Raw genomic sequence first — 23,962 nt, 5'->3', positions numbered from 1 at the left:
TATCCAATCTCTGACATAGAGAGCAATTCCCCCGCCCTTCCTACCTCGCCTATCTCTCCTAAAGAGTCTATAGCCGTCGATGGCAGTATCCCAACTGTGGGAGTCATCCCACCATGTTTCTGTGATAGCAACAATGTCATAACTTTCAGACACCTTTGATGAGAATTCCCTGAGGGGCAAACCTCTTCGGAAGAACCTCCTGAGGCTGGCTTACTGTTGCCTGCTTGCTGTGGAGCTTCCTGAATTTCTCCCATCCCCCACGGTGATCAGACAAGTTCCTGAGATCAACGGGCCTGCTATGTACCTCGCTGGACCCATGGTGGTGACTATCTCTTTTGCTCTCTACAGAGACTCCTTGCTTGTATTTCCTGCCTTTCCTATCGCCCACCTTCCCTTCCCCATCTCCCTAAATGTCTAGGACTTGTAATAAAGTGGTCGGACCAACATTTGAACTGTTGCTTCTTAACCTCACGCCAGGTATACTTATATCAAAGAACCTTGCCTCCCTCCTATAAATTGGAGCGAGTCAGCATGATGTCAGAAAGAAGAGAAAAAAAATAAAATTGGTGCAGCACCCAGAAAGTTGGCAGAACTGCCAGAAATCAAAGCCTGCAGGCTACAGCTAAGATCTCTAACAAAGCTCTCTGTAGTTAGAGTTCAGAGAGTTTTGTTTTAAAACTTCATTTCCCAGCCAATGCAATAGAACTGTCACTGTTTGGCTGTGTTTCTGTGACAAGGAAGTGTGAAGGGACACACAGATCCATGCTCCAGGAAAGGGAAGGTGGGAGAAAAAATAGGAAAAGGCAGGGAGATGGGCCTGGATAAGGAAAACTATGGCACCAAGGCAAAGGAAGAAAAACTCAGTTTGCTAAATATAGTAGTTGACTGTGAGATAATACAATGCTATTCAATATAATTGAAATTGAAAATAATAAACAAAATGCAAAAGAGAGAGAGTTTTTGAAACATAAGTCTTTACTGTAACGCTTTAAGCAGAGGAGCCAGGGAGCAAAAAAGAGAAGTCTCCTGACTTATTGTTCATTTTCTCTCTCCATCCAAATGGAAAATGGAAAAGGAGAAAGAAAGTCTTCTGGGAGTTTTAGTTCATTCTTCTCTTCTGAGACAAGGAGATTGGAACTCATGCATTTATTATTAAAGTCCTAGTACACTGTGTGATGTTATGGTGTGGAATGCCAATGAAAAACCATGAAATCATGATGTTGTCCCATAGTGAACAGACTAATTCTTCACTTTGCTTTCTGATGTAGACTAATTTATTATAAAAAAGGTAAATATGCTGAGTAATTAATTACTATATTTCAAGATCTAAATTCTCTCAGTTATAGCTATTTCAGATATCCCAATGTTGTGCTGAAATCTGTATTGTAGTCAGCTCTCTTAGATTCCGCCACTGAGCAGCCTTGAAAGGAAGATATGTAAAGATAGAAAAGGTTCCTCAAGATACAACTCGTGTCTTAAAAAGTAAAATCAAGTGCAACATGATATAAATTCTTGAATGGTAATTATGCCCATCTATTTAATTTGTAATGAAAAATGTTGCTCTTCACCTTCCTGGACAAATTACAAATGTGCAAGACATTTCATATTAGGTTACTAGGAGCATAAGAAAGAATTACAAATAGTGATGGTTCAGACTCTTTGTGAGAATTTTCAAGGGAAAAAGGCAAATCATTGGAACCAAAAATATTTGACAAAAATAAACCCAGAGGGGAAAAAAATAATAATAAACAAAACAAACAAACAAAAAACACTGAATATTTAGAAAACCCTCCTAACCTGAGGCTCAGCTGTGAAACTTCATGTGTAAGCAGATGAAAAGACTATTAAATGGATACTCACATAAAGGTTTGCAAACATGTCACTGAATAGCCACTACACTGAGACAGTTAAACATTAGGTGTAACAGTTTTGCTCCAGGTGTGGGCTCCTCAGGGACTACCTTATCAGCAAAACCCAAAAAGTTCCATCAGACTTGTTGTGGCAGTGGTGTAAGTTAATAAACTCTCCTGTGAATCATACAGAACTAAAAAAGGCTGGCATCCTCCTGAGCACTGAATCAGCTTCGTACATTATTTTCTTAAGGGAAAGCCCTATATGAAATTGAATTCTGTACATACTAGAGTGTATAAGAAAAGATTAATTCTAAAAAACAAAAATAAAATTTCATTGCAATAAATATGTCTGAATCATATTTCTTTTAATTGCCTGATTCAGTGTTTTATTAGAAATCCATATTGTGCAGGTAAAATATTGACATTTTTTTAATTAGAAACTCTCTGTGGATTTAAAATATAATTTGTATATCTGAAGAAGTAAAATTATTTCAGCTAGACAGTTGTAGGACTAAAATTATTTTGACATTAATCAGGCTAGTGGTATTCTTCCATTATAGCCTCCTGGGCTGCAATTGATTTCATATTTTTCTCCTACAGTGACATCTTCAAAGACATTTCATAAAGACTCAATGAATTATTTGGTGAATATAACAAAAAAAAAAAAAAAAAAAGACTTTTCAGCAGAGAATTAATCAGCACACTGCTAATTACTGACTGGATGAAAAGATTATTTGTAGACACCTAAGTGATTAAAAGTACTTTAATAAACACAGTGATTCCATTGGAGTTAATGGATCTAACCTCACTCAGAGCTATGTCTGAAGTATTTTTTAGAACTAAACAGGCTGACCAAGCTTTTGTTCATTTTAAATTATGTGGTCCTGAATATCATCATTCTTCAAGTCACATGCAGCTTTCTACAGAAAAAGTGTTGCGTCTCAACAACATGACATTTACTGCTCAACATGGGGGGGGAGGAGGGGAAGAAACAATTCCTCCAAAAATGAGTATTGTTTTGAGGATAGTCATGGATTAACTATTATTTACTTCTGACAAGGTACTCATTGTGTGACCAAAATCTTTTTCTACTTTGCAAAACTATTTTAAGTTACGTAAAACTGAGGTTTTGCAACAAGTTCATAATAACTTTGGTCTATTCTCATCTATAGGAGCCTAGCTGTCTATTTGCTAGAAACAACTGATCTTAATACATGATAGAACATACACTTTTGTTGAACATCAAAATGATCAAATATTGTCATAGATAAAAACCTAACAATATATAGTGTTTTGTGTTGACTATGGACAGCAGCTAAGCACTCACAACCACTCACTGAGTTCCTTCACCCTCAGAACAGGCAGAAAGCAAAAGGAAGGTGGGAGAATTCTAAGATCAAAATAATAACAGTTCTATGAGTAAAGCAAAAGCTGTGCTCTCAGTGTGCATGACAATTATGATGAAGACAAACACCATAACCCCGAGGATCCTCACTTCCTACTTCTTGTGCCTCCTCCATGTCTCTTGTACACCCCGACCCTACCAACCTGGAATAGAGTAGGAGAGAGAAAATCTTGTGAAAACATTGTTCAACAATAATCAAAATGCTGCTGTGTTATCAACAGCACGTGATAACACTGCAAATCCAAAATATATCACAATGTGGGCTGCTGTGATGAAGGTTAACTCTATTCCAGCTAGACCCATTACATGCAGACATACTGCAGCAGAACAGTATCTTTGCTTCTTAAATCAGCATTAAAACAGTAATTAAGTTAGTCATGTTAAATAGTGGACACATGGACAATCAAACATTGTAATATTTAATGCTTATCCACTATGCTTCCAAATCTGCTCCACTGCAAAATATTTGGAGCATATTCTGAACATCTTTTAAACCAGTTGTCTTACAGAATTCACTGATCTAAAGTAAATTAATAAAAAAACTTCCATTGTGATATTATGTTATGTTTATATGTAATAATTTTTAAAATACTGTCCAGATCATCATGGTCATAAACTTGGAGTTCAAAATGAGATATTGATGTCAGTGTGCTGAAGATAAACAACAAATACTGTGACAGTGGATAATGGATCTGTAGCGTCTCAGAGAGAGTTAGAACTCTTAAGCTACAATGGAAAATATTACCCACTACCCAAGCACACTTAGGATATGCTGTAATTTCTTTTTTTCTGAAAATTTTTCTGAAAGGAAATTTTAAAAATCTTACTCAATTTTTTTCACACTTCAGCTGAACAGACAATTTATATAAGATGCAGTGTGGAGAATGGAAAACTAACAAAAAATGAATGATTCAGGTAAAACCAATTTTCTCTTTTGATTACATGTGAATTTTAAATGAAATTACTTTTAAAGTCTGTATAATACATTATTGAAAGCTGGTGTTCTAGAAGGCAACTTTTTAATTTCTGTAGTATTTCATCAATAGCAGTATCACATCAATAAAGTTATAATTTTCAATACTTGTTTATTGAATGATCTGTGGAATGCAAAATGGGGGTTTGAGTCATTTTCCTCCATATTTCTTGTACAAAACCTTATCTGAAGTATAATATTCCTCTTATAATCAAAGGGGAGCATTTTTCTCTTTTTCTTTTTTTCTAAAGATTAATGTCCAGGTGAAAATTAACTTCTACTTGTCTAGGGTAAAAGCATTTTAAATACTACTTGTAATGTCATTCTGATTTATTAACACATCCTCTGATATGGATTCTTGCCAAAGGAGGTGGTTGAAACTAGCTGATCTGCTTTCCCCAAATCCCTGTTGAGATCCCTTACAATTAACAGTTCCTGTATCATCAAATGCACATCTAGCCCATGACCAAATAAGTATATACCAAGGCCTTTGTTTAGTTTTGATACAAACCCTGACATTAATGAAATCTAAAAATTCCTCCCATCTATTTAGAGTTTACTTTTCAATTTGTGATTACAGGTCTGCCAACTTTTCATTGAAAGATTTTAGACTATTTTGTACTCACTTGTGGAAAAAGGTGCTAGGTTTGACTTTGAGTTCTTACTGATTTGCTTAACAACTGCCATTTCTTTGAAGGAAGTTGTTTAATTTGTCAGCCCTTGCTCTTACACAGAACAAGTCCCTGCACTTCCAGGGTAGATGCCGTACTGCTGGTAGAGTACTAACAAGGAACTTGAAAGAGAAATGGGCAGCCTTTTGTGGCTTCAATTAATATTATTATTATGCTCAGTGATTCAAAGTGATGTTCTCATGGACAGTTCCCTTGAATTGACATTGAAATGAATTAACAGCAAAATTTGCTAAGCTACCCAGTGGATATTGACCTACAATTAGGAGTGGAAGCTTCGTGTATGTTTTATGCACATCTGAATGTCAACATTCAACTAGCTTTATCTCTTAAGTCCTCATCAATTTTATGATGAGACAGAGAATTTAATTACAACATGAGTTATTCATGTTGAGCTCCTAGCTCCCTATGAAGGCATCAGGTACATTCAATGCGGGTCCTAATATTTTTCTTACTATCTGACTGACTTCAAAAATACTTTCTCAGAAGTCAACATGGACATTCACTGACTAGTGAAAATTTCAAAGAGATATTTTATTTATTTGCAGATTATTACTTCGTTTACACTAGCCAAGACCTGCCCCCTCACTATTGTACAGCATTTGAGCTACAGGGGAGCCATTTCATCTTAGAGTAAGACCTCCAGTTTCAGACTCTCTCTCTCATTTTATTTATTAGCCTCAATTCCAACTATAATGCATTATATTGTGTTATCTTGCATTCTGATGTCATATCTAGTAAATTAACCTTCCTCCTCAGAGCCTTCCTGCTGTTCTGCTTTTAGGCCACTGCCCATTTCCCTACCCTATTTCCCTTTCCCCTTTCCCAGGGTGTGGATCCATGGTCCTCCTCCCCCATTAGTCACAGAACCAGGCTGGACTGGCCCGTACACCATCAGCCTCCCAGCCCCCCTCTGCTTTTTTTTGTGCCATTGGGCCTGTGGCCCTACTGACCTCCTGTCACTGACACAGATAGGTCTAGAGATAACTCCATAACAACACTACAAAATAACTTCAAATAAAAAGTAAAAATAGCATGCTTAATTTACTATATTCAGAGAAACATTAATCAGATTTTACCTAATTGTCAGAGAAAGAAAATCAATATCTACTTTTAACACTGCCTACCATCTGAATTGTTTCATTTCTATTGTACTATTATCCTACTTATATAATTGATAAACTTATCAATTAAAATTTGATGACAAGAAAAACATTTGCTATTTCAATTAGAAAGACCCATATACAATATTATTAATCAGCAGTGCACATTTAAACTAACAGCTTATTCGATGGAAGAGCAACATTAAAAAAGTTCATCAATTTTGTACTGACAGAAAACATAAGGCCAAATATATATATATATATATATATATATATATATATATAATATTATAATATATTATTATAATATATATATATAAGCAAATAATATCCTCTGTAAGCCCATAAAAATTCTTTCTTGCAGCTCTTCACCACAGTAACAAATATGGTTTGGATTCAGTAGAAACAGGAAGTTGCAAAAGAGAAATGGATATAAGCTCTTTGATAGCATTAAGATAATAATAAAAATGGAGGACTCAGGGAAATCAAAGTTCTGTTACTTTTCTGTAATATGAAGGATGTCATCCAAAGCACCTTTTGCCAAATTTTGTCTGGCTCCAAAATTTTGAGTGTGTCTATCCATTACCAGTCATACATTTCCTTCATCTGTTGCATAAATAAGTATCAGCACAGGTATTTTGATAATAATTAGTCTGTGTAACTTGTGCACTGCTCTGACTGATCTGCCATACTGTCTATACTGACTGACTGACTTACATAGACAGCAGGGAGCAAGAGCAACCTCAGCAATAGGTAGAGGGGAGGACGGAGGTGTGGGGTTCACATGTATTATCATAGTAGCCAGTGATGGTTTAATCAACTACAATCAGGAAAAGTTTCAAACTCTTTCTGGATACTTATTCAGTGCTGAGTAATATTTAGGCAAGCGTGGTCTTCGAGTTTGCATTTAAAGTGATTACCAGTGACTGACAATATGAGAGGGTCTGAGAGACCTTTCTGAAGGGAAGATTTATTTAATTTTGACAGAAAGATGTCACTTTTAAGCTGAGGTAAATAGGGTTAAACCTGTACCCTACTAACTCTCCATTGGCTTCACCAGCAATATTGCCTTTCTTCAAAAGAATAAGTAATGAACTACACTACTGAACTACTATTATATAATGATAACTTTCAGCAAATTCACAGAAAACAAACAAAAAAATAAACAACAACAACAGCAAAAAACCCTGAATATTCTTGCAGATCTGAAAAGATTATTTGGAGCTCTGCAACCTTGCCATTTTCATTTCTTATATTCTTAAAACATATCTCACAACCCTGGGAACCCCTCATTAAAGAAACAATGGCTACTACCAAATATTCCCAGAAAAGGAATGAAAAGTTTGACAGAAAGCTAATAGTATTATTTTACTTCTACAAGCTGATCCAAATGTTTTCTCCAGTTGGTATATTTCCACCATGAAGTCCTTTATAATTTAGAAATTATTAAATCAGCAATTTAATGTTCAAAAATTAAGCTTTCTTAAGGATAAATCTAATGAAATTAGGCCCTTATTTTTATTTATTTCTCAGCTTCACTGAGTAATCTTTGTTCTAGAGCTAATCGACTTTTTATGAGCACTGCTTTGTTGTTTTTATCTGTTTGATGTTTTCTCAGCTTCTGTTTGTTCAGTGACCCACTGACAAACAGGCAAGAAAGCAAAGCTGAAGGAAAAGCGACACATCCGTCATGCTGGAGAAAAGCAGGCAAATTCCCTCTTCAGTACAAGGAAGGCAACATGCAGAAAGATTGTTCACCTCCAAGAATACAAGCTTTTGAAATTAGAATAGCTTTGTGTAATAGGAAATGTAAAAGTGAAAAGGCAAAATTGTTGTCAGAACAATATAGGACCAGAAACCCTGGAAATTCTGGTGTTATTTAGGAAGAAAGGGATAGATTTCAGTTTAAAAATAAAAACAACAAACAAAACAGAAAAATATATCCAAAATAAAAACAAAATTGAGTTGGATTTTTTTTTGTTTTTGTTTTCAAATATTTATTCAGAAATCCTATAAAAACACTTCTTAATTACTTTTTTGTTGTTGTTGTTTAGCAAAAGATACAAGTGTCCCATTATGAAAATAAAAATAGAAGATATTCCTACTTCTTTTTCCATCCAAAGTCATATGTAAATGAAATAAATTTCAATTTTCTTCACTTATTTCTATAATCTTCCTAACAGTCATTCTGTAACTAATTTATTTTGCACAACCTAAGCTTTTGTGCTCCACAAATACTGCTCCAATCCACTCCTTTGAAGAGTGTGGCTTGATAATGGTCTATGGGAAAACACTGCAGCACCTTAAAAGTACTACAGAAGCATATGCCTCCATTTAACATCAAGAGCTTGCTTAGGAACAGATAACACAAGAGTCTGAGAGGAAAAGTTTCTAGCTCGGAGAACTGCCCAGCTTGTATCAGATTACCATAACACTGCACACTTGGCAAAGCATTTCCCTACATCTCTCTGTACTTATCCAAGATATGTGTACAGACTGGAAGAAGAACTGACTGAGAGCAGCCCTCTGCAAAAGAACTCAGGAGTCCTAGTTTGTGAAAAGCTGGACTTGAGTCTAATCAGGATGGGCTGCTTAATATGGGTGAAGAGATGGACGAGGCATTTTATGAACAGCTTGCAGAAGCTGCACAATTTCCAGCACTCGTTCTCATGGGAGACTTCTACTTCCCTGATATATGTTGGGAATATAATACAGCACAGAGGAAGCAGACCAAGAGTTTTCTAGAGTGTGTGGAAGACAGCTTCCTTATGCAGCTGGTATGAGAGCCTACCAAGGGTGGTACCCTTCTAGACCTGCTCTGCACTAACAGTGAAGGATTGGTTGGTGATGTGAAGGTTGGGGACTGTCTTGGGCAGAGCAACCATGAAATTGTAGAATTCTCTGTTCTTGGAGATGTCAGATGGGTGACTCCTAGAGGGTGGACTTAGATCTGTTCAGGACGCTAGTTGCAGGGGTCTCTTGGGAGTTGCTCTGTAAGGGTAAAGCGGTCCAAGAAGCTTTGATGCTCCTCAAGATGGAAATCTTAAAGGCACAACAACAAGCTGTTCCTAAATACTGTAAGGTGAGGCATAAGGGAAGAAGGCTGGTGTGGATGAACTGAGAACTATTGTTGAGACATCAGAAGAAAAAGAGAGTCTACATCATTTGGAAGAAGGGACAGACTTTGGGAGATTACAAGGAAGTTGCTAAAGTATGCAGGGAGCCAATTAGGAAAGCAAAAGCTCAACTTGAACTCAGACTGGCCACTGCAGTAAAATAGAACAAGAAATCCTTTTACAAATATATCAGCAGTAAGAGAAGAACCAAGGAGAATTTCCATCCTTTACTTGATGCAGTGGGGTATTTGACCACTGAGGATAAGGAGAAGGCTGAGGTTCTCAACGCTTTCATTACATCTGTCTTTAATAGGCTTATCAGTTATCCTCGGGGCACTTAACACCCTGATCTAGAAGTCTGGAATATTACATAGAGTACACCCCTGGTGATTCAGGTGGAGACAGTTAGCTGCTCCTCCATCTGCAGTGTCACAAGCCCATGGGACTGGATGGGCTCCATCCTCAGGTGCTGAGGGAGCTGGTGGGAGTGATTGCTGAGCCATCTGTCAGCATTCCTGGTTATCTGGCAAGGCCACAGAGGATTGGAGACTTGCTGATGTGACTTCAATCTGCAAGAGGGGCTGTAAGGAGGATCCGGGGAACTATAGGCCTGTCAGCCTGACCTTGGTACCAGGGAAAGTTATGGAGCAAATCATCTTGGGTGAGATCACACAGCATGTGCATGGTTTCCAGGGGATCAGGCTCAGTCAGCACAGGTTCGTGAAGGGCTGGTCATGCTTGACCAACTTCATCTCCTTCTAGAACTGGTTGACCTGACTACAGCAAAGCCTTTGATTACAGTCTCTCACAGTATTCTCCTGGGGAAACTGGCTGCCCATGGCCTAGACAGGTACACCCTCCTATGGGTAAGGAACTGGCTAGAGGGCTGAACCCAATGGGTTAATGGATTTAAGTCCAGCTGGTGACCTGTTACAAGCAGTGCCCCCCAGGGGATGGTACTGGGGACCATCTTGTTTAATATATTTACTGATTACCTAGATGATGGGATTGAGTGTACCCTCAGTAAGTTTGCAGATGGCGCCAAGCTGGGAGGTGGTGTCAATCTGCCTGAGGGTAGGGAAGTCCTTCAGAGGGATCTATATAAGCCAGATCACTGGGATGAGGTGAATGGGATGAGGTTCAACAAGGCCAAGTGCTGGGTCTGCTATAGGCTTGGGGATGTGTGGCTGGATGACTGTGAAAAGAGACCTGGGGGTGTTGGTAGATGCTTAGCTGAACATGAGCCAACAGTGTGCCCAGGTGGCCAAGAGGCCCAACAGCACCCTGTCCTGTATTAAAAATAGTGTTGGCCAGCAAGAGCAGAAAGGTAATCATCCCCCTGTACTCAGCACTGGTGAGTCTGCATTTCGAGTACCGTGTTCAGTTTTGAGCTCCTCACTACAAGAAAGACATTGAGGCCCTAGAATGTGTCCAGAGAAGGGCAACAAAACTGGTGAGGGTTCTGGAGTACAAGTTTTATGAGGAGTGGCTCAGGGAGCTGGGATTGTTTAGTCTGGAGAAGAAGAGGCTCAGGGGAGAGCTCACTGAACTCTACAACTTCCTGAAGGGAGACTGTAATGGGGAGGGGTTTGGTCTCTTCTTCCAGGCAACAACAGGTTCCAAGGAAATGGACACAAGTTGTACAAGAAGAGGTTTAGATTAGACATAAGAACAAACTTTTCCTATCAGAGAGTGATCAGGTGCTGGAATGGCCTGCCCAGGAAGATGGTGGAGTCGCCATCCCTGACAGTGATCAAGAGGCATCTGGATGAGGTGCTAAGAGATATGGTTTAGTGGCTTGTGGGAGCAACAGTAATGGGAGGATGGTTGGACTAGATGATCTGGTAGGTCCTTTCTAACCTTGTGATTCTATGAGCCAACAGTGTGAACTTGCAGCCTGAATGACCTATGGTATCCTGGGCTGCATCAAAAGCATAGGAGGTGATTGTGTCCCTCTCTACACTGGCCTCAGGAGACCTCATCTGTAATACTGTGTTCAGGCCTGGGAGTCCCAGCACAGCAATGATGCGGAGTTGTCAGTGCACATTCAGAGGAGGGCCGTGAAGATCATCAGAGGACCAGAACGCCTCTCCTATGAAGAAAGTTTGAGGGTACTGGGCTTGTTAAGCTTGGGAAAGAGGTGGCTCCAAAGTGACTTCATTGAGGCCTTCCAGTACTTGAAGAAAGCTTATAAGCAGGAGGGAGACTGACTTTTTAAACAATCTTATAGTAACATGACAAAGGGGATTGGCTTTAAATGAAAAGAGGATAAATTTAGGCTAGATTTTAAGAAGAAATTCCCAGAGAATTTGCAGATGCCTCATTCCTGGACGCATACAAAGCCAGGCTGAATGGGGCTCTGAGCAGCCTGATCTAGTGGCTGGCAACCTTATCCACAGCAGGGGAATTGAAACTAGATGATCTTTATGATCCCTTCCACCCCTAGCCATTTTGATTCTATAATTCTTCTCTGCTCCATTAACAAATCATTTAAGGCAAACAGCAATTTTTACTTTTATTCTGCTTGATACAACAAAACTAAACCTTAGATGTTGTTTTTAAATATTCTTTAAAAAAAAATAAAAAAAAATTGATAATGAATTATGAGCAGTGTTCTCAGATTAAGTGCTGATGATAGTATGTAAAAAGTATTAGGAGATTTTGCCATCACAAATTCTGCTGACTAGTACAGTACTCTGGGAGAGCAGTGGAGTTAATGTCACATTATACAACATACAAATAAGGATAGCAAAACCTGAATCCCTTCTACATTACAATACAAAATGAATTATGAGCAGACCAGCTGTGAACTACAGCTTATATGAGTGCAGCTAGTGGTACCAAAACATTGTGCTGACCGACAAACTACAAGCACTGGTCTGCTTTTGAAACAAGCAGGTGTTTCTCAGCAGAATAAAGTTGTATTTAAAAATATTTGGGCTTGTTCTTTAGTAAGAACACAGGGTATCTTTCATTTTCCTTTCCATGTGCAACTGACCCACCTGAAGTCCGAACTCATACAACAGGGAAAAAAAGAAAACATGCAAAAGAAAGAACATTAGAATGAATTACCAAGGGTGATAATAAAAAAGATCTTCATACTCAACTTTTAGCATGTTAACCTCTCTTTATTCTACTGAAGTGAGAGCAGCATGTTGCCTAATAAATCTGTTGCTTAACAATGTCACTTAAAAATGAACACGATGGAATTAATAGATGAAATAATTTAACATCTCCCTTCCACACCCTGTAATTTTATTAGATAATGGTAATCATATTTTCAAATGAAAAGTAGGCCAGCAAAAGAAAGCCAGTTCCTGTGAGGCAGAGAAGAAAAGCAAATGTTTGGTTGGTGGTTGTTGAATCACTTTTCTTTGCGGCTTATTTTTGGCAGCTTTTTTAGAGGGGTGGAATTGGAGTTGTACAATTTAAGACTGTTCTGTTTGGATGTATTTTAATGTGGTTAGTGGCAGGATTAGTTGATATATTCCACTGTGAAAAAATGCAGGCCTTCACATTTTGCTAATATGCATTGGGCTTTTAAACATGCTACTTTAAAAAGAACTGTAGTTTACTGTCTATACAAGTCTATTCATGAGTGTTAGCACTGATGTCAAAAACTTGTGATCATTTCTATCCTAGCTTGATTATCATTTATTAAAGGAAAAGTCTACTTCATGAAAATTCTATTCGTGAAGGGATCACATTCCAGTGCCTTCATGTTCTTCTTATCATTTTCTCTAATTTATATATCTGAATTTTGGTTAAATATGGCAGATATAAGTGAAACTCTCAGTCTGCTCAATAAAGCTTTCTAAAGATAAATAGAATGAAATGTACAGAACTTAAGTGTCAGTGGCAAAATTATGTTTATCTGTTCAGTTTAAATAAGATAAACAGAGTATAACATTGTGATCAAAGTCAATTCTAAAATAGAAGGTGACACACCTGAGGTACTAAAATAATTCAAATTATTTGCAATATATCCTATTGTAAAGTCCCAAATAATGTCTTTCAATGCATTGGTGTGGCTAAATATTCAGAGTTCAGACTGCCCAGAAAGAGCTTAAAGTACCTTTCACTGCAAAGGATCACTGCCTTAGATCTTATCACTAATATTCCCAAAACCATTGCCAGAATGCTGGATCTTCACATAGTTCTTTTGTAACTCTAAAGTCACCAAATATGTTTTGCTTAGAGAAAAGATATCTTAGGTTTATTTCCTTTGTACTCAGTAGATCCCAAGACAGATGATCTTGTTTTCTGCATGCCAGACTGACTCTTCAAAGTGTTTGAATTTAAAAATATCATGTGTACACTGTGGACAGAATTACCTTTGGTAATGGTCTGGCAGTGTAGCATTACGAACCAGGAGACCAGGCTCAGTTGAAGAACTTGCTAGACACCAGTATTCCCAATAAACATCTGCGTTTGTAACATAGGGAAATATATTCCTTGTATTCAGTTAACAATTAATTAGAGACTTTAAAAATATAATAAACATCAAACTACCTTCTGGATTCATTGCTAGGCGTGAAACATGCATCACATTCCTTTTACTCATTTTCTGATTTCCATTTTGCCTAACTACATCTTAAAAAACTTATCAAATAATCTGCCCCTGCCTGAGCAATTTCCTTTATCACATATGGAATCACAGAGACAGCCTTAAGAATTAGTTAAACTTAGATTCAGTGCCTTTAAGACACTGCCATCTATTTAAAGGAACCTCAATGCAGCTTCATTGTATATTACCAGCAAAATACATCAGGTCTCACAGATAACATTATCATCTATATATGTGCCATATGGGAAACTGTTGGTCACAGCCTGAACCTCTGATTACCCTGATTAACCACCCGAGGCAAGCAATGAGTCAGCTACGGGAGCACAGATGAAGGTAATTCAGCTGTGATACCAGAAGGGGTGGAGCTTGGCTCCACCTCTCCCGGATCTCATTTAAGGGCTGACACCCACTAAGGCAGGATTTCTTTCTCTGGAGGTTGTTCCTGTGTGGTGTTTATGTTGAGCCTTTGATATCAGTAAGCATTTCCCATTTATCTTTGATTATCTTTCTATCATGACAATCTTTCATACAAAACATCTGGATTAACCTCTGTTTACCTGTCAATTGTACATGCATATATGTGGAAAAAAAAATCATTTCAGAAAGTTTATTTCAAATAGAGTAGTTTATTTTTAAAATTGGACATAACTACTCCTATACCATCATAACTGATTATTTGAAAATAAAATATTTTATCATATTGTTAAATACATAGAATGTTTTAATCAACTAATGATCAATTTGTATTATGACATAGGGTCATTGTTATCAACAATATATCTAACAGATACTTCTATACCCATATTATTATTCAATTACAATATCTGAGTAGTCTGTTATTTTATTTTGATTCTAGTATGCATTTATGTATGTAGTTGATTCATTTCAGTAAAGTGTTTAATACAATCTCTATAATCATAAAAAAGCAGGAATATTTAGATGACTTCAGGTACTTATTACTCAACTTTATTTAAACACATTTTTAGATGTTTATTGGAATACCAATGGCCTACTGATTGTGACCTTGAGTGCAGTTCTTGTTAGTCTTGTAGATCATTCTCCAAATGCATATATTTTTTGCACATGTGTTTCTAATATTAATGATTTATTTTCGTTGTTCTTTGAAAGTGATGTAAATCCAGTAGTAGTAGCAGTAGCTAGGCCTCTTCAGAATTTAAGACTTCTGCTTTTTAAGAATAATTTCAAAATCATTAATTATATGCTTGGAGATTTGAGGAACTGCCTGATAGCTGGGGGAAAGGGATGGTCACTCAAGTCTTCAAAGAAGTGCAAGAAAGAGGCCTGAGGGAACAACAGGCTGGTCAGTCTCACTTCAGTCTCTGGAAAGATGACCGAGCAACTAATGCTGTAAGCCATTTCTAAGTACAAATGACAAGGAAGTCATGAGAAGTAGTCAGCATAAATTCACCAAGGGAAAGTCATACCAACTTGTTAAACTTATATGATGTGACTGGCCTGGTAGATGAGAACAGAACATATTGACTGCATGGACTTCAGTAAATATTTATTCACTGTCAAAAAATCCCTATAAATATCCTTATTGGCTGGATGAGGAGTCTAACGAGAACTGAAAACTGGCTACAGAGCCTAGTATGAGTGTGATCCAGCCCTACTGATATCTTTGTTGGTGGATTGCATAATAGAGTAAAATACACTCTCAACAAGTTTGCTGATGACACAAAACAGCAGGTGTGGTTGATATTTCAGGGGGTTGTGCCACTATCCAGAGGGAGCTCAACAGGCAGGAGAAATGGTCCCACTGAAACCTGTCTAGCTATGGGCTCAAAATGACACACAGGGAATGCCATCTGACTGTCAGGCAACAATTTTTTTATTCTGAGGGTGACTGGAAACAAGCTGCCAAGGAAGGCGGTGAAGTCTCTGTATTCAGAGATAATTCAAAAGCTTTCTGGACATGGTCCTGAGGTATTTGCTGTATGTGACCCTACTTGAGTAGAGGTTGAAGCAAATGGCCCCCAAAGTTCATTTCTAACCTCAACCATTATGCAATTTTGGATTCTATAAATTGGAGTCTAAGAAACACAGAACAAAAAAAATCAAAAGGATACCACGCTTAATTTGTTTATGCATAGAAATCATAATGATAATTATAGAGAAAAGAAACAAAACAAACAACAACAACAATTTTTTTTTGAAACTTAAAAAAAAAAGAAAAAAGTGAGAGAGGCAATAAGAAAGAAAAGGACCCCTACCAAAATATGACTACATTCAAATGGATGAATTATTAATTGTAGAAAACACCAAAAACATACAGTGTTAGGAACAGAAACTGTATTTTATAGTCAGATCATAGAGTGGTAACAAATTGATTTACATTCCAGTAGCAACAGAGGAAGATTTTAAATATCAGCTAACAAGGACAGACAGTTTTAATTTAATATTTTGAAGGGACTTGTTTTCTGTGAAGACAAATTTAGAAGACATAAAATGTACATATATAAGCATTTATGTCTATTTCCACATATATTTTAAGTGTACACATTTTTAACTCTTGTGGTGCTTGAATGGCAGTGTACATAAGTTTAACAAACATTGCTAATTCCTTTGAATGTGAAATGCAAAATATCTCAGAGTAACTATAGCAAAGGAAATGAATGTTTTCTAGTGAGAAGCAGTGGAATCCTAATTTTCAGCCCTTCACCATTTAACATCCTTACTGTTGACTTGCAGTAAAAGTATCTTTAGTCTTTGAAGCTGAGGATGACTTTAAGTTTTCATGTCTCAAGGTTTTAACATCCAGGTCAGCTAGAGTAAAGAAACAATATGTTTTTCAGTGAGGCCATGAGTATGATCGTGAAGGTAGGATGGTTCCAGAGAGATTCAATGCTGGGATGAAATGGGGCAAAAGCTTCACATGTAAAGCAGGTGGAAGTATTAAAAAAGCAAAGAAAACAAAACAAAACAACAAAAAAAAAACAAAAAAAACCAACAAAACAACAACAACAACAACAACAACAAAGCCACATTGTAGCTGAGATCAGCTATTGCTTATCGGCTTTTTAAACTATAAGTATACAGGTTTGGGATCAAGATTTTATCACAGCATTCTTTGAAATCAGGCTTTCCGATATGTATAATACACAACACTGGCTGAAATTTTGAAACATATATATATGTGTGTGTGATTAAAAATATCAACAAAAGCATTCCTCATAGTGATATTCTAATAACCATTTCTTTGGGGAGGGAATAACAAATAGGTATCTTAATGTCACTCATAATACCTGATTATCTTATTTAGCAGGCTAGGATATCTAGCTTTCAAATACAGATGAATTAATCAGGAATCAATGAAGACTCTCTTAGCTTCAAGTTCAGCAAATTACTTGATATGGTGATGAACCAGTAAAAGTATGACAGAGTATCGAATCACTCTCTTGTGGAAGAGAAGGGAAGAGCAAGGACAGAGAGTAATATGACTAATAAAATGAGAAAGGAGTTATGTGATCAATGGCAAAGAGATTACAGAGAACAAGCAAAAGTTTGGGGAGGTATGTGTTTTCAGAAGAAGACTGATACTCAATTGAATACCATCCCATGCTTACAAGCAGCTCACCTATAATTTCTAACATCCTGGCCGTACTGAGTAAGAGGCAGGTAAGACATTCATCAAAATCTAAAATATACTGTAATTCCATTGTCTTCTGTTTTGTATTCCATTGCACTAGACACATATATATTTAACCTTCCATTAAATACATTACTAATTCTTTCATTTCTCCTACAGTAAACTTTTCCTCGCAGATTTTAAGCTACCCATTATGGAACAAGATCCTTTCAGTTAATTATTTTAGGCCCAGCTGCTCATCTGCTGTATCTCTTCCTTCTAAATTTCAGATTTTGATTGTCACCACAGTAAATATCAATTTAAGTATGTAAGACTATTAAGCAAAGGCATTTCAAAGATTCATCATTATTTAATTGAAAAAAAAAATTGACATCGACACACCTTTAGACTTGAGGTAAAAATGGTTATAGACAGATAAATTCTACTTAAGTAGAAACAGAGAAAGTATAGATAAATGTAACATGTATACAAGCTGATATCCACGAGCAGAGATTATAAAATATTCAGTAACATAGCAGTTTTACAAAATCAAACAAAATGTTATGTTTATATCATATTTAGACAAATGCCATATTTCTACAATAAAATATTTTCCCTTTAAAATGAGTGTTCAAATATTCTAAATAAACAAATAATAGATGTTCATCCTAACATATCACATTTACTTGTAGCATAAAAAATTATTTGGCTAAATATGTTTAGATATACTATGGCACTAGAAAGTAATTTTAGCTGCTGTATTTTCTTTTTGTCATGTATTTTAAGTTTTAACCTAACCTGAGCTTTTACTGATGTAAGTATAAAACCACTAACAAAGATTCTAGCTATGTTGAGTGGATCTTACTTATTGATTTATTTTAAATGCATACACACACAAATTAAATGCTGATGAATATTACCATCAAATTTAAATAAATATTTCAGTCCCCCAGTGGGCTTAGCATGATGACCTAACTTAAATGTCTGAATGAACAAACTTCATACAGGATTGTAAACCCAAAATATCACTCAGATTTTGGGGAAGAAGGAGACAATTGTGAAAGTCAGTATCCTTTTTTGCTATGAATTATCAATTCTTTTGTCTTAAAGAACAAATATATTTGCTACTACACCAGCACATGAGTACTGAAACAATTTCTCAAGCTGAAAAGGCCTCAGCTTTGTAAAGCTACCTGTAAAATTGCAGAACTGTCAAAACCCAAATGTGCACAATTTTTTTTTCTGTAATATCTTTCATGGTCTTGAGAATACCTTTCAATCTACAGTTAATTTAAATCTTGAAGAGAAAATGACTCAAAAGTATTGTTTACTGATTACTAGAATTTACAACTCCTATCACATTTAGAGAATCAATGTGTTCTGTAATTAGTTGTCAGCCTCAGAATGTTTACCAATATAATGCCAATAAAGTAGCTGAACTGGTTCAAAGAAGAATCTTTGAAACATTTCCACTGTATTATGGACTGAACGGTGAACTTTTCACTGACAGAAAACATAACCACACGTTTCTTAAAATCATTGGTACAGTTTCTTCAGTGAAAAAAGAGTGAAGATTGATGAAAAACTGCATTATTTGTTCCACAGATGAAATTCTAGAAAGGACAGATTTTGGAAATCATGTACTGATCAAATTACCTCTTTCCATGTATTGCTACAGTTTTCTAAAATTTTGAAGATTTATAAAAGTAAAAATTTACAAGAGTAAAAATTTACTCAGAGTTTCACCTGATGTAGGAGACTGTTGTTTCTTCTTCATCATACTCTGTATGAAGTGACTAGAATAATGCATACACTTGCAAGTATGTGTACTCTCATAAGACTTTGCATGATTGTCATTTGGGAATACAGGCATGGGTAGTGATACACCTCAAGATTTAACCAGTTATCCTTTGAATGATCTGTTGGTCAAATTGCTCAGAGTTGAATCAGCTTCTGCATATATAGGGAAATAAAATAGGAGAAAAGCTATAGTTTGTGCATAGCTCTTTATTATATTAAGATTCTTACAAGGCATTAAATATTGTTATAATTTGTCAGCATTGGATGTGAGATCTGCTACTTTATAACATTTAAAGATACAAGCTGTAATAACTAAATAACTCCTAAAAAGGAATAATTTTTATAATTTCATAGAGAGTCAGGGAATCCAACACTGAATCTCTTTGACACATTCTTTAAGAATAGAAGGGTACGCGTGGAAGTCAGTCTACCCAAAGTCTTATCCTTTCCTGTTTAAGCCATTTTACATGGTCTTTTACAGTCTTTTACAGACTATAACATTTGTATTTTCAGTACTACTTTTTATTTTGTGATGACCTCTCCTGGTTGAGCTGTTCAGTATCCTTGGTTTCAGAAGTGATGAGATTCCTCTATGCTTATTCCAAGAACAAATAAGAACAACAAAAAAGCAGAAATTATTGCTGAAGCATGAAGATCACAACTATTGATGAAATTTAAAGTAAGATCTGAGTATGTGTGATATTGTACTGTATGCCTATTGTACTTAAAAATGGACTTCCAGAGTTCACTTTATCTCAAAAACTGAACAAGATTCAGAGCTTACAAAATTATTATATTCTCAGCCAAGAGAAAAAAGTACTGAGACATCATTTTAACAATTGTAGATTTACTGACATTGCAAATTAAGCAAAAATTTGAGATGCATTATCATAAGTTATGTAAAACTCTAATCTTTCTGAAAAAATGCATTTTCTGTTTGCACAAATAAACTTTAAGAAAATAAGGAGTAGTAATCTCATTTCTAGAGATTAATATTTCAGTGTAGACCTTGAATCTTATATACGTTCTAACATATAACATATGTTAATTACTTCAAACTCAAAAAATAAAATAAAATAGCAATACAGGAACATCCAGTTACATTGTACACTATTTTTAAGTCTTTCAGAAGTATTATCAATATGATGTTCAAAACCAACTGAATAAACAAACAAACAGAAGATATAATTAAAAAAAACACCTTTGAGCACTGTCTAATCAGGGAAAATTAATAATAAAAGAAAACAGCAATGGCATTCATGTTTGAGACTTGCATGCAATTAATTAGCAGAAAATTTTACAGCATAGTAATCAGTTTGCATATTAAAGTGTGCAACAGAATAACCAGTTAAGTGATGCACCAAAACACTGTGACATAGCACATTAGTTCCTACTGTGGTACCACTTCCCTAGCATTGTTGTAGGTTTAAAAAAAAAAAAAAATCAAGAATGTGCATTCTCTTTTCTGAAAATTTCAGGTTGACATTTACTTCAAGAGATGTTTGTGTTTCCATTAAAGAAATCTAGTTCCATTTCAGTTTCAGGAGTCAGAAATTAATGCTATATGCTACATAAGGAGGGTATTGTATGTGCTTTGTATGAATTAATATGAAGGAGTCTCTGAACATTTGCCAAAAAAATCTTAAAAATGGAAATGTATGTAAGTACATTTTAATTAACATTGTATATATATATATATATACACACACATATACATATGTATATAGTGTATATATACTATTAATGGATTTTTTTTAAGTAATGTAGCTATTAACATTAGATTCTCAGCTGCTTTCTTTGAGAAGTTGAACATTTTTGTTGGATAATCAGATCACCTCCTGTAGGTCATTTTCAAATTAAACTACAGTAATTAGCTACTGACTGATATAGACACTGGAATAAATAATATCAAAATCCTGTTACAGGAAAACAACATGGAGAAAATTGATTTCCAGGAACAGATTTCTGACAAGTTAAATCATATTTTTGTGTGTATGTTTGCAATCCTATTATGCAGACCTGGAAACACACTGTGAAGAAATAATATAAATAAAAATTAGATAGCTAGGCAAGACTAAATTGTAAACCTTAGGGATAATAAATATTTCCCAAATTAAAGGTAAAAAAATTAAAAAAAAAAAAAAATGAGCATCCCATAATCCCTCATACCAAGAAACAATGCAGGCAGTACTGTAGATTTTCTGTTGACAATGTAAGGACATTCTGTAGCAATAACCACATTATATTTTTTCAGTATATACCAGATGATAACAGATACAAACATACTGAGAAAGTAGAAGTGCTACTAATTATTGCAAGCTCATTTCTCCCACCTGCTCCCCCAAGAAAACAAATAAACAAATTAAATGATCCTGCAAAGGGATGTATATAACACATACCAATGCAGTATACATTACATTCTAAGACAGTCCCCTGATTGAACAGTAGAATCAGCCCACAGTCACACATACACAGGCCCTACACATCCATCTGTAACATTTCAGAACATTTCTTTCCTCTATAAACAGCGAAGGAAGTCAAGAGTGTGGTCTACTTTTGATGAATCTACAAAAATGTAATACTTCAGTACATATTTCAAAAATACTTTGCGAATGACAAATGTTTACATGATTTGAAGAGAGGAAAAAAAAAAAAAAAAAAAAAAAGCAATTTCTGATATTGATATATACCTGCAAATATCTTGCTGGAAGCTACACATCAGTGCAGTGTTAAAGGTTTTATCTAATACACATTGAAATCAAAGAACACTCTAATATTTTCCATAGTGATAGCAGAACTGAGTGCTGTTTAGGTATTTTGCATCCTGCCAGTCTAAAATTCAGCATTTCAGCAAACATTTGAACATTTTTCTTTTACTCCCTAGGAGGGCAGTTTCTTCTCTAAAATATCTCTGCTCATATTATTATGGGAAGCAAAACTGCACTCAGAGAGAAAGTGACCCAGGCTCAGCTCCTTCTACTTCTTCCTTCTACTTAACATCATGCATTTCTCTTCAAATGAGATAAATGCTCTCTCACTGGCCCTTAATAAAACACTAGTTATAGAAAGTACTCACAACTCTTCCTTTCCCTCACAGAACTGTTGAAATGAAGTACTTCCAAATGCATATTCCATACCTTCTAAGGAAGGTGAGAAAATAAATATACAAATAAACAAAGCAAAACAAACCACAACGATAACAAACAAGCCAAAACAGCCTCAAACTTTGAACAGATTGCATTCAATTTTTTTCCCGCTCTGCCTTCACTGCAGAATGAAGACTGTATTACAAAGCAGGTCTTTCAGCTTTCCACACAAGCTACTACTAAAATCATCTGTAAGGAAGGTCTAGTGTGAGTACTGAGAACAGTATCAACCTACAGCATATACACACACAGGCAAATACACAGAAAATCAAACACCAGTTTTGCCACCAGAGATAAAATAAACAACCCCTCGGCCCCTGCCTTATTGTAGAGCTGAAATTTAGAATTCTTCTTAGAGAAGAGTACTTACGAGCAGGGAGAGATATCCTGGCTCTGCAACTGATGCTGCTGAAAATCCATAGGAAGACAGCTGCCCTGCAGCCAGTGCGAACAACCACAACCATCTTTCACTTCCTGGCTCCCTGTGTTCCAAACGCCAGACGTAGAATAGCTGCTTTTCTCCACTTTAGATCCTCTCTTTTTGCTCCTCTTTCTCGGCGGATGTGGCCAGTAAGTAAAAGAGGCAGGGCTTTACCTTGGGGTAGAAGCCAAATCCCGTCTCTGCTTGCTCTCTGGGTTTGCAGCAGAGGGAGAAGGTCGCGGTACTTTTCTTCCTCTTGTTTCTCTGCGTTTTTGTGCGTGTGTGCCTTCTCCGACGAAGGGGGCGGGGGAGGGGGAAGAGGGAAAGCCACTAAGTATCGTAGAAGAGAAAATGCAATCTCTGAAAAGCTGCGGGAAGGTGGGGGAAGGGGATGGAAGGGAAAGGGAGATGGAGACGAAGGGAAGGGAGAGAGAAGTATGGAGCTGCTGGCGCCGCTGATGCTGCTGTTAATGCTACTGCTGCAGCCGAGCCCTTCCTCCTGTACAGAGCAGTGCTGCCGAAAGAAAATCCCTGCTCAGATACATGTACAAGATGTGCATGCATAGGCAGCTGGGGAGCCAAAAACAAAGACGCAGGAACTGGGAAAGGGAGAGGAAGAAAAGGCACTCCCGCAGCAGCGAAGCAGGCCAAGAGCCTTTCTCCTCACGTATTCACCATTTTCTAGCAGGAGAAAACGCGACCACCAGCAGCAGCAGCCTCCATCCGCCAAACTGAAAACAGATCAGAAGGGAAAGTCCTCTCCCTAGCGCTGCCCTTCCCTTTTTTCTGCTTCCTTCAGCTCCTCCCTCTTCCTCTGCGCCCCTCCGGCCTCCAGGATCCTCCTCGTCTTCCGCTGGTGCATCAGAGCAGGAACCCAGGAATCTCTGGCGCTCCGGTGACGCTGTCCGCAGTGCTGAAAGAGACGGCCCCCGTCTCGGCCCCGGGGCGCAGTGACACCACCGCGACCGGCTACTGGCTACCTTCCTCGCTGCTGCTCTGCCGGGCACCGGGATGGTAGCAGCTCCCTAAGCACAAGTCTAAGGGATCCCAACCAGGCTGGAGCAGGGAGGTCCTCCGAGCAGTCCTAGTTTTGGAGGCTGAGCACCATCCTCACTGCAGAGAGCTGGGGTGCAGAGCCTCTGATGCAAATGTGTTCATTCCATAATTTATTCCCATTCTGAGAACAAGCCAGGAACGATTCCACAGTAAAGTAAGACCATGGTTTTCACAGTTTTTAACTGAGCCAACCTGGCCATATCTTAGCCTAATGGTCTAGGGGTTTTACTAGACTAACTTCTCT

The 23,962-nt window shown here is 36.9% G+C and overlaps 1 protein-coding gene across 3 annotated transcripts in view; it reads right to left on the bottom strand.

Moving 5' to 3' along the window:
• The window catches only part of CNTNAP2 (contactin associated protein 2), a 559,041-nt gene extending 535,476 nt beyond the window's left edge, over window positions 1-23,565 (bottom strand). Inside the window, exons 1-2 of one of the 3 annotated variants that reach the window (XM_015854926.2) lie at window positions 23,338-23,549; window positions 22,612-22,948 (exon numbers count right to left, since the gene is read on the bottom strand). In XM_015854926.2, coding sequence (XP_015710412.1) covers window positions 22,612-22,705 — 94 coding nt within the window. In that variant the 5' untranslated portion in view covers window positions 22,706-22,948; window positions 23,338-23,549. Of the gene's footprint in view, window positions 1-22,611 lie in introns of all 3 variants that reach the window. The other 2 variants (XM_015854927.2, XM_015854925.2) reach the window with 2 other exon arrangements.
• Between the last annotated feature and the right edge of the window lie 397 nt (window positions 23,566-23,962).

The sequence above is a fragment of the Coturnix japonica genome, chromosome 2 (assembly GCF_001577835.2).
Source record: "Coturnix japonica isolate 7356 chromosome 2, Coturnix japonica 2.1, whole genome shotgun sequence".
NCBI classification, from domain to species: Eukaryota; Metazoa; Chordata; class Aves; order Galliformes; family Phasianidae; genus Coturnix; species Coturnix japonica.
The sequence above is the reverse complement of the archived record's forward strand: the minus strand, read 5'-3'. Positions and strand labels throughout refer to the sequence as shown.